Genomic DNA, 11,936 nt, shown 5'->3' on the forward strand with positions numbered 1-11,936 from the left:
TGGTGGCAGTTTAGGAAATGGTAGATGCAACGAAGCCTGGGTGTTAAGATGGAACTGTCAACGAAGGTTGGCATGCAGGTGCAGCAGGCAGTGAGGAAAGCTGGTGGCATGCTGGCCTTCATACTGAGAGAATTTGAGTTTTGGAGTAGGGTGTCTTGCTGCAGTTATACAGGGCCTTGCTGAGGCTACACCTTGAGTATTGTGCACAGTTTTGGTCTCTTAGTCTGAGGAAAGATATTCTTGCTATTAAGGGTATCTAGTGAAGGTTCACCAGACTGATTCTCAGGATGGCAAGACTGACATATGAGGAAAAGCTTGTACTCACTGGAATTTAGAAGAATGAGGGGGGATCTTATAAAAATTAATAAAATTTTGATGGGACTGAACAGGCTGGACGTGGGAAGAATGTTCCTGATGTTGGCAAAGTCCAGAACTAGGAACCATAGCCTAAGAATAAGGGGTAAGCCGTTCAGGACTGGGATGAGGAAGAATTTGAGGAAGTCTTGTGAACCGAAGGAAGTCTCTCCCACAGGAAGCTGTTGGGGCCATTAGATATATTCAAGAGGGAGCTGACGTGGCGCTTGCAGCTGAAGGGATCAAGCGGTCTAGAGAGAAAGCGGGAGTGAGATATTGAGATTGCGTGATCGGCCATGATCATATTGAATGTTGGCGCAGGACAAAAGGGCTGAATGGCCTACTCCTGCACCTATTTTCTATATTTCAATGTTTCTAATAGATTCTCGGTTATGCAAGAAGGGGAGGTAGAAGGTTATTGGAGAGATAGGTGGGAATGTAGCATAAGCAGATCAATCGTGATCTTATTGAAAGGCAGAATAGGTTCAAATGGTTAAGTGGCTTAAGCCTGCTCCTATTTCATATGTCAGTAATGCCAACACCCCAATTTAAAAAAAAAAAATCCATTTGCAATTTTTAAACAAACTGTGAAGCATTTTAATTATAGATCATTTCGACACAATTTCAGAACTGCAATTCAGTTGGGGACAATAATGAAATCCCATTTTTACATTCACCTATGGGGTATCACTGGCTGGGTCAGCATTTATTGCCTGCCCCTAAATGACCTTGAGAAGATGGTGGCAAGCTGCCTTCTTGACGCACTGCAATCCAAGTGCTGTAGGTAGACCCATGCTGTGATCAAGGAGGGATTTCCTAGGGAGAGAGAATAAAGCCATGAGATTCTATTGTTTTAATCAGACAAATTCAGTCCAAAGATGTGCAGGTTAGGTGAATTGGCCATGCTAAATTACCCATGGTGTTCAGGGATGTGTAGATTAAGTTGCATTATAGGGGGATATGGGTGGGATGCTGTAAGTGCCAGGCTGGACTTGTTGGACCAAAGGGCCTGCTTCCACGCTGTAGGGATTCTATGATTCAAAAGACATTTTGCTTTGTAACTCTCAACAAAGCAAATAATCTGCAATATCTGTTATATTTTAACATCCAAAATTTAGAATGAGTTAAACAGAAATTCTCTTTTTTTAATTCATTTGTGGGGTGAAGGCTTGCTGCCTTCTCGAACCGTTGCAGTCCATTTGATGTAGACAGATCAAAAATGCGGTTAGGGAAGCTGTTCTAGGATGTTGTCCAAACAACAGCGAAGAAACAACGTTATATTTCCAAGTGAGGATGGTGGGAGGCTCAGAGGGAAGTTTGCAGTTGGTGGTTAATAGGAAATCTGTGGTGGATCACATGATAAATTGTATATTAAGTGGCAGTTACAAGTAAAACAGATTTCACAAATCTCTCATCAACTTGCCCAGCTGAGAGCAATCACTGTGTGTTGCAAAAGATTTTAAAATGCTAGCCTTGGTCTTCTACCACGTCAGAGAGCATCTCAGACAGGGCAAAAACTACCAAAGAATTTTGGAATCTCAAGGCCAGGGGAATAGATAGAGGGCATTAAATTGCATAGGTGAACATCGAGAATGTCTGAGTGTGAAAGCAGTAAAGGCCGGAGGACTATTTTGCATTTCCTTCCTTTTGATGAGGTAAGGTATCCCTTTGGTACTAGTCCTGGGACACTTCTGTTCTAAGCTAAACATCTTTTGGGATTATGGAAAGGCAAAATTGTCCAAAAAAAAGTACATGAACTAATTGGAACTGACAAATTTGTCAAGAAGCTGTGTAAAAAGATAGAAAGTTTAAAAAATAGAGTGCTAGCTATTTCAGAGTACCTATTCATATAAAACTACCACAGGATTTGTGCTGCAAAACTGATTTCCCCATCATTATTTGGAGACATGGTATATGTGGAGGTTTGGGTAGTTAAAATTGGGTGGTAAAGGCTGGTACCTGAGGTAGGCTTTCCCCTTTGCCCTGGGTTTGTAGAGCTAGGATTTTTCCTAACTCCATGCATCCCATGAGGGAATGAAAATCAGGCCAATATCTCCCATGCAAGTTATTGTAGCAATTATATTTCAAGAACCAATTTATTCAGAATGTGTTAACAACTGCCAACATCCTATTTGTTCAATCTCTTCCTCTGAGGCTGCGTCTTATTGGATTCATAAGTCTTCACTCTAGCACCTGAACACTGGCACAATTACAGGTCCTTGGGTGTTCTAAGTAGAGCCCCATGACCTACATTCATTCCTTTGCCCCAAACTTCCATTTTCACTAATGGCCAATTGTTGCTTACAGGCTTTGTCTTTAACAGTTCTCTAATAGACAGCTCCCTCTCGAGCCCATGGAACTTGCAAATGACCCAGTGCTTCTTGAATCCCAATTTCTCAGCAGTGTTGAGCTGTTAAAAGGGTCCTTGACCCCAATTTCACAAAGCCAGGCAGCAATTCAGTTACATAGGAGCTAACAGATGGATAACTCACTGACCCTTAAACTGATCCGTATCATCTTTCGAAATGCTCCAATTTTGTAATATCCCTGTGTTTTTTTTTCTTCTTTGGCCAGCATTTGTTGCCCATTCCAAATTGTCTTTGAACAGTATGGACTGGTTAAGACCTTAAGACCATAAGACATGAGAGAAAGATTAGGCCATTCAGCCCATCAAGTCTGCTTTGCCATTCAATCATGTCTGATAAGTTTCTCAATCTCATTCTCTGCTTTCTCCCCATAACAATTGATCCTTTGATCAACCTGAAAATCAAGAACCTATGTATTACATAAACTTGAGTATGTTTAAGACGGAGTTAGCATGAAGAACTTTCCTTCTAAATCTCTCCCATTGTCTGAGGCATAGTGATCCTCAGGTTAAATCACCACCAGTCATCCCTCTATAATGAGAGAGCAGCCAAATGTTTTGGTAGGACGATGGAAACTATTGCTTTTACCTTGAACTGAGTGGTGTGTTCAACAATTTCGGAGGGCATACTAAGAATCTGGTGTCACACATAAGATTTCTTTCCCAAAAGAGAGGAATTTAGTGAACCAGATATTTTGACAATGGACAATGGTTTCATGGTCACCATTACAGAGACTAGATTTCAACTCTAGATTTATGCATAGAATTTAAGCTCTTCCAGCTGCCATGGTGGGATTTGAACCCATGTCCCAAAAACATAAACCTGGGGTTATGGATTTGCTTGTCCAGTGACATTACCATGACACCACCAGCTCTCCTTGAGATTGGCTTGATTGTGGAATCATAGAATCCCTACAATGTGGAAGCAGCCCATTGAGCCCATTGGGTCCACGCTGGCCCTCCGAACAGCAATCTGACTCAGACCCTACCCCTTAACCTATCCCTGTAACCATACATTCACATCAGGAAACCGGAGCACCTGGAGGATGCCCACAAAGACAAAGGGAGGATGTGCAAACTCCACACAGACTGTTGACCAAGTCTGAGAATCAACCTGGTTCCCTGGCATTGTGAGACAACAGTGCTAACCACTGTGAAACTGTGTTCTCCCTTTTATATCATAGAATCCCTTTAGTGCGGATTCAGGCTATTTGGCCTATTGAGCCTGCATCGACCCAATGAAGAGCATCCCACCCTATCCCTGCAACCCCACATTCACCATGACTAATCCAGCTAGCCTGCACATTTTTTGGACTGTGGCAGGAAATGGAAGAGCCCAGCGGAAATCTACACAGACAGCCAATCAAGGCTGGAATCAAACCTGGCTCCCTGATGCTGTGAAGCTGCAATGCTAATCATTCTGTCACCATGCCACCCATTCTGTATTCTGGACAGAATTGAATGTCTAGGTCCTTGGAACATTCGGCGCTTTAAATGGTACAATATCCAGGCAACTGGCTGATACTATTCAGATCTGCTATTTTACAGAACACAAAGAGCCAACAGCTATGAAAATTAATTTCATCACTCTAGCCACAAGAAAGGGACAGGCAACAGAACTTTGGGCAACTTGTAGTTCTTCCAAAAATGAAGTTTTCAAAATATCTTTTATGAGGACATTGTTCTGTTTAGTAAGTTGCTTCGTGTTTCTAAATATTGCATTGCTTCGTGTTAGATTGAAGAACTAATTTTGTTTTTTTGTTTCTTAGCTTGCAGGGATTCTGATGTCAATGCAAAGTAGATTTATTTCTCACTTCATATAACGTGGAAGATAAGCAGTGGATTGAACATGGAACCTGTTTTCTGTGAGAACTGCATAAAGATTGACAGCAGCCTGTATTTCTACCAGATCATTGATGGCAGAAATTTATTGCTCATTGTCCTGTTTGCAAAGGTCATCCTCAACGTCCTCATCTTGAGCACAAAGCGAAGCATACTCCCGAGTTTAATTGGCTATTTCTGCATTTCCCTGTCATTGATGGATCTTGCGTTATTTGTGAATGTGTTAATAGTTTCATGTTTTAAGACATGTACAGTGCTCGGAACTCAAATTGGAAACCATCATGTTTGCCTGCTTCTACAGATTTTCTCATCGATGTACAGTGTCCTGCACTTTCCCATCTTCATCCTGTCTGGTCTTGATTTTTATCTAAACCTACCTCATCGTGACAAACCCATAAGCACCTCTCAGAAAATCCTGTACATTTTCACTATCACGCTACTATGGTTTGGAGCCATTGTCTATGTATTTGAAATCCACAGTCTCCATCCATCACTAAAAGCAGTCCTGTACTACTATTTGTACCAATGTGATGTCACCATCAGCATTCAGAGCCACTTTCTCTCCATTCTGATACTTCTGACAGTGATTCTTGTGACTATTTTTTGTTGGTCTGGTTTGAGATCTCTTGTCAGATCGCTGAAGGTGATTTCCTATTTGGAAGAGGTTGTGGTGATATGTTCACACTCCAACGCGTGGCTGCAGTCCCATTCAGCCAAGAAACAACTCCTGACCAATATTACCATGTGCTTTCTGTTGACCTGGAGCCCATTTGTTCTCCTTCAGCTGACTGTTGTTTTGATCTGGGCTCCCCTGCCTGCCTACATGGATTTGAATGTTCCTTGGCTTTGCTTCATGAACAGCTTCCTCATTGGAGCCATCTATTGGCTGAGGTATGGCGAGATCTCCCAGGATATCATTTCCTTATTTCCTGACGGGTTCTGCCATTGGAAATTTTGCCATGTCCAGCAAGTTTTCACTGCTGATGAAAAAGGATGGATCCCAGTGAAAGAGGACAATGAATCAAAAATTCTAATTGCCTGAAGGAACATCCTGAAAGCACTACAGTGTATTTTTCAGTCCGGTGGCAATATTGATACATCTTGTTTCTTAATCTTTGATAAGAATATTAATGATCACTGATATAGATGATTTGAGGTTTATGCAAAAGCAGAATTATTAAATGGGATTTTAAAAAATTTTGTTCTCCTGTACACACTTAACTCTTGAAATTTCTTGAGTGTGATCCTTCTAACTGTAACTCTCAAATGTGTCACTTATTTCAGATTATATTTTGGCTTCACATTTATGAAGCAATTTCTACAGGGATAATCATTATAAACTTTCAAATTAAGTTTTAATGATTTGCAAAAGACATTAAGATTACTTTCTTAGGGCATTTGGAAATCAAACCGTCTCGATTGTCTATTCAAGGAGCTATTTAGCTTTGTCTACAACTGACATGTAACTGTGAAATGTGTAGCACGGGCAAAAAAAGTCAAGTATTTCTGTGGTTGGTGTTTAGTGTAAAGAAATTGAAGGTGATAATGATGATGATGATGATGAATAAAATAGTTTGTGCTTTCCATGTATTTGTCATCAGTTGCACCATGCACTCGGGTCATTCTGCTGCATGCATGGATGGCTCATCTCCATTCATGGGTTTTATGTCCTCCTTTACTCCAACCTTACTTAGATGAAGGCTTAATGGAGACCCATGTGGAATATTAACATGGAAATGGTCCATTTAGAACACAGGGTTTGCTTTTGTGTTGCACATTCTCCGAAATTCAATTTCAATTCAGTTTTCTACATTGCCTCTTTTCTGCTCGTTCTTTAAGCACTCTGGATTAGAGTTTGATTATGTTTTTGCTTCTAAATTCCTAACTTCCTCCACACTTATATTACTCACCATCCTCCTGAGTTCATTGTTACCTCCCCTAGCTCCCCCATATGTATTTGAAGACTACCTATATCACCAGCACCCCTGTTATTGTTCTTAAGTGGGAATGCATGTTGCATACCACCCACACAAACTTCAAAGGCAACTGGCATACTAGCTGGGGACGCATCACTAGATACAAAGTGGAAGATATTAAAAGGGATGATTCAGAATGAATACATTTGTATTGTAAAGGAAAATTATAAAAGGAGGATATCACATACACTTTCTGGGTAATTGAAGATCTTCATCGAGATTATAGTTTCACACTTAGAAAAACACAAGGAAATTTGGAAAATTCTGCATAGTTTTGTCAAAGGGTAAATCATGTCAATGAACTATTGGGAGTGCTTAGAAGGAATATCATCTGCTATTGATAAAGATGACTGTGGATTTACAGACAGGTTTTGATAAGGTGCCACATCAAAGATTATAATGGATAATAACACCTCATAATGTAAAGGGTAACATATTAGATGGATAGAAAATTGCCTGGCAGATTGGCTGGCTGCTAACAAAGCATAACAGGACTTTTGTCAGATTGGTAGGATATGTTGAATAGATTCCCACAGGGGTTTGTTCTTGGGCCTTCACTTGTCATAATTTACAGCAATGATTTAGATGAGAAGAGCAAAGAGTCCATAATAAAATTTACAGTTGATACCAAGATAAGTAGGAAAATATGAAGAAGATCAGGAAGTTACTGATGGCTACAGATAATTTTTGCCTACTCACTCAAGTTATGTCGATGGATTATAATGTGGGAGAATGTGAAGTTGCTCATTTTACCAGGAAGAATGAAAAAGGCACTATTACTTAAACAGAGAATGGGATTTGACCCTATCAGACCACATGGATCGCTTGATGGTGCAGTTTGGGGCAATGAGGATTTTACAATGGCAAGGGGGTGTGATGAATGGAGCTTCAGAAGGCTAGAAAAACCACAGACACAGTCAGGTGGATGGTTGACTGCTAGGAATGGTATGAGAGGTAGCCAAGTAGTGCAGGAGTCTCCTGTGGCTATTCTCATCTCAAACGGTTATGCTGTTTTGGATTCTGTAGGAAGGATGGCCTCTCAGGAGGGTATAGCAATGACAGCCAGGTTTCTGATACCAGGACTAGTTTTATTGTAATGATGGGTTTGTCAGATTCGAGTGATAGATTGTAAGAGGGGATTCTGTAATCTGGGGCACAGACTAACATTTCCGCAGCTGTCAGTGAGACAGCCGGATGATGTGTTGCCTCCTTGGTACCAGGGTCAAAGATGTCTCAGAGAGGAGGCAGAATATTCTGAAAGTGGAGAATGACCAGCAGGAAGTTGTTGTGCATGTTGGTACTAATGACGTACGTAGGGGAAAGGATGAGGTTCAGTGGAGAGAGTATAGGAAACCAGGCAGGAGGTTAAAAAGTAAGTCGTCAAGGGTAGAAATATTTGGACTATTACTGGTGCCATGTGCTAGTGAGAGTAGAAATAGGAGGACAGAGCAGATGAATGTGTAGCTGAGGAGTGAGTGCAGGGGGCAAGAATTCACATTTTTGGATCATTAGGATCTCTTCAGGGGTATAAATGACCTGTTTAAGAGGGACAGGTTTCATCTGAATTGAAAGGGACCAATATCCTTTTGGAGAGATTTGCTACTGCTATTTGTAAGGCTTCACGCTAATAAGGTGGGGGGTGGGGTGGTGAGGGGAGGAGAGGGAATGGTGTTTTTGGTTAGGGATAACACTATGGCTGTACTTAGGGAGATCATTCAGTGAAATTATAAACATGCAACTGAGAAATAAGAAAGGGATGATCACCTTTTTAGGATTGTATTGTAGGCCCTCCAAAGTGGGATACTGAGAAGCAAATCTGTATGGAGACCTCAGACATCTGTAAGAATAATAGGGTTGTGATGTTAGGGATTTTAACTTTCAAAACATAATCTGGGACTTCTGTTGTGTTAAGTGCTTGGATGGGGAGGTATTTTTTTAAGTGTGTGTAAGATAGCGTTCTTATTCAATATGTGGGTGTGCCTACTTGAGAAGGAACAAAGCCTGACTTGTTACTTGTTGGGAAATAAGGCAGCACCTGACTGAGGTGTTGGTGGGGGAGCACTTAGGGGCAAAGTGATCATAATTCTATTATTTTAAAACAGTCATGGAAAAGGATAGAACTGATCAAAACTTGAAGTTCTATACTGGAGTAAAGTCATTTTTGACAGTATTAGAGAGAAGCTTTCAAATGTTGATTGGGGGAAGCTATTCGCAGGTAAAGGGATGGTTTGGAAGTGGGATGCTTCAAAAGGGAGATTACAGAAATCCGAAGGCAGTATGTTCCTGTGAGTTTGAAGGGCAAGGCTGATCAGTGTAGGGAATGTTGGATGATGAGAGAAATTAAGGCTCTGGTCAAATAAAAGGAGGTATATATAACAGCTGAGGTCAAGTGAATCCCTAGAGGAGTATAAGGGCAGTAGGAGTATACTTCAGAGGGAAATTGGGATGACAAAAAGGTAATAAGTTAGCTTTGGCAAATAGAATTAAAGAGAAATCCAAAGACATTCTGTAAGTACATTAACGGCAAAAGCGTAACTGGGGAGAAAATAAGGCTCCTTGAAGATCAATATGTAGAACTGCAGGAGATTGGTGAGATAATAAACAAGATTTCGTGTCAGTATTTACTGTGGAGAAGGACATGGAAGCTGTGGAATTTGGGGAAGTGAATAGTGATATCTTGAAAAAAGTTCATATTATGGAAGAAGAGGTGCTGCAGGTCTTAAAAATGCATAATGGTAGATAAATCCCAAGGATCCAACCAGGTGTTTTCCAGAACTTTGCGGGAAGCTAGGGAAGAGGTTGCTGGGCCTCTAGCTGAATTATTTGTATCATCAATACCCATGGGTGAAATGCTGGAAGACTGGAGGTTGGCTAATGTGGTGCCATTATTTTAGAAAGGCTGATAGGAAAAGCCAGGGAACTATAGACTGGTGAGCCTTATGTCAGTGGTGGGTAAGTTGTTGGAAGGAATTTTGAAGGATAGAATTTACATGCATTTGGAAAGGAAAGGACTGATTAAGGATAGTTAACATTGCTTTGTGCGTGGGAAAGCATATCTCAGTGATGACTGAATTTTTTGAGGAGGTGACAAATAGGATTCATGGCAGAGTGGTAGATGTTGTTCATATGGACTTCAGCAAAGTGTTTGACAGGATTCTGCATAGTAGTCTGGTTGGTAAGGTTAAATCCACGAGGATCCATCATTGGATACAAAATTAGCTTGAAGGTAGGAAACAGACGGTCATGGTAGTGGATTGCTTTTCAGACTGGAGGCCTGTGACCAGCTGTGTGTTATAAGGGTCAGTGCCAGGTCCACTGCTTTTCATATTTATATAAATGATTTGAATAAGAATATAGGCGGCTTGGTTAGTAAGTTTGCAGACCTACAAAATAGGTGGTATAGCAGACAGTGAAGAAGATCATCATGGAGTACAATGAAACCTTGATCAGATGGGTCAATGGGCTGAAGAGTGGCAGATAAAGTTTAATTTAAATAAATATGAGGTGTTGCATTTTGCTAAGTCAAACCAGGGCTTAATTTACACAGTTAATGGTAGGGCTCTGGAAAGTGATGCTGAACAGAGACCTAGGGGAGCAGATACATAGTTCCTTTAAAGTGGAGTTGCAGGTGGACAGAATGGTAAAAGAAGGAATTTGGCATGCTTGCTTTCATTGGTCAAAATATTGAGCACAGGAGTTAGGATGACATGTTGTGCCTGGGGCTATTTTCCCTTGGGCAGAAGTTGAGAGATCACCTCATAGAGGTTACAAAACGATGAGGGGTATGGATACAGTGAATAGCCAAAGTCTTTTTCCTAGGGTGGAGTGCCCAAAACTAGAGGGCATAGGCTTAAGACGAGAGAGGAAAGATTTAAAACGGTTCTGAGGGGTAACATTTTCGCACATGGGATAAAATTTTCATGTAGAGGGTGATATATGTATGGAATGAGCTGCTAGAGGATGTGGTGAGGTGGGTGCAATTACAACATTTAAAAGACTTCTGGATGAGTACATGAATATGAACGGTTTAGAGAAAATTGGGCCAAATGTTGGCAAATGGCACTAGGTCAGATTAGGATGTCTGGTCGGCATGGATGAATTGGTCTGAAGTTCGTGTGCTGTGTGACGCAATGATTCTATACCTTAGCATGCAGGGGCATTTAAGTGGTCATTGGCTCAACAGATGGTGATAATGGAGTAGTGTAGGTTAGATGGGCTTCAGATTTCACACATCGGTGCAACATCGAGGGCTGAAGGGCCTGTTCTGCGCTGTAATGGTCGATGTTCTATGTACAACACATAACCTAGAAGGCTAATGGAATACTAGCTTTAACATAAATGTAAGGATTTTTATGCTTCAGCTGTGCAGGGAACTGGTATGACCACATCCTCGAACATTGTGTCTCATTTTGATCTCCTTTTTAAGGAAGAATGTAAATGCATTGGATGGAGGCAGTTCAGAGGTTAATGAGATTGATACCTGATGATAATACTGTTTTATGAGGATAGATTACATAGGCTGGATTTATTTTCTCTGGAATTTAGAAGAGTGAGGGGTAACCTGATTGACACGTATAAGAGATAATGGGAACTGCAGATGCTGGAGAATTCCAAGATAATAAAATGTGAGGCTGGATGAACACAGCAGGCCAAGCAGCATCTCAGGAGCACAAAAGCTGATGTTTCGGGCCTAGACCCTTCATCAGAGATGAAGGGTCTAGGCCCGAAACGTCAGCTTTTGTGCTCCTGAGATGCTGCTTGGCCTGCTGTGTTCATCCAGCCTCACATTTTATTATCTTGACACGTATAAGATCTTGAATGGTCTTGATAAGGCGGATATGGATAGAATGTTTCCTTTTGTGGGTCAGTTAGAAACAGGAGACTTTAAAATTGGGGGTTCTCTTTTCAGTACTGGGGTAAGAATTTGTTTTCTCAGAAAGTTGTGCAACTTTGGAAATTTCTGCCTCAGAAGGCAGGCTCATTAAATACATTTAAAACAGAAGTGGATAGATTCTTGTTAGAAGGGGCATTAAGGGCTAATTGGGAATGTGGAGTTTGAAAGACAAACAAATTAATCTCATGATCTTGAATGGCAGAGCAGTCTCAAAGATTCTACTTTTGTTTCTAATTAGTATGTTTGTATGTAAATTTGGTTGGAAATCCCAACACGATACAGAGCGAGGGGTTTGCCAATGTTTGTATTGCTCAGTGCCTTAAAGATACCACAGGGCCAAGTTACGTTGATCTTAAAGGGACCTCGCTTGTCTGCAGCCTATTTGCCCCCTGCAAGGCACAATCCTGACGGCTGCATTGCAACACATCTACTCAGTGTAGAGGAACAGCAGCCTTGACCCCATTGTATTCACTGCTGTGTCATATTGGGCAGGCAGCACAACTTG

General features: G+C 41.1%; 1 protein-coding gene across 8 annotated transcripts in view; it reads left to right on the plus strand.

Annotated features, from left to right (window-relative positions):
* The window catches only part of gpr160 (G protein-coupled receptor 160), a 55,795-nt gene extending 49,650 nt beyond the window's left edge, over positions 1-6,145 (plus strand). For 7 of the 8 annotated variants that reach the window (XM_059650902.1, XM_048542458.2, XM_048542462.2 and 4 more), the window contains one exon: positions 4,489-6,145. In XM_059650902.1, the coding sequence (XP_059506885.1) occupies positions 4,569-5,603 (1,035 nt within the window). In that variant the 5' untranslated portion in view covers positions 4,489-4,568 and the 3' untranslated portion in view covers positions 5,604-6,145. Of the gene's footprint in view, positions 1-4,390; positions 4,411-4,488 lie in introns of those variants that run through there. The other variant, XM_048542465.1, reaches the window with a different exon arrangement.
* The last annotated feature ends 5,791 nt before the right edge of the window (positions 6,146-11,936 follow it).

The sequence above is a fragment of the Stegostoma tigrinum genome, chromosome 14 (assembly GCF_030684315.1).
Source record: "Stegostoma tigrinum isolate sSteTig4 chromosome 14, sSteTig4.hap1, whole genome shotgun sequence".
NCBI classification, from domain to species: domain Eukaryota; kingdom Metazoa; phylum Chordata; class Chondrichthyes; order Orectolobiformes; family Stegostomatidae; genus Stegostoma; species Stegostoma tigrinum.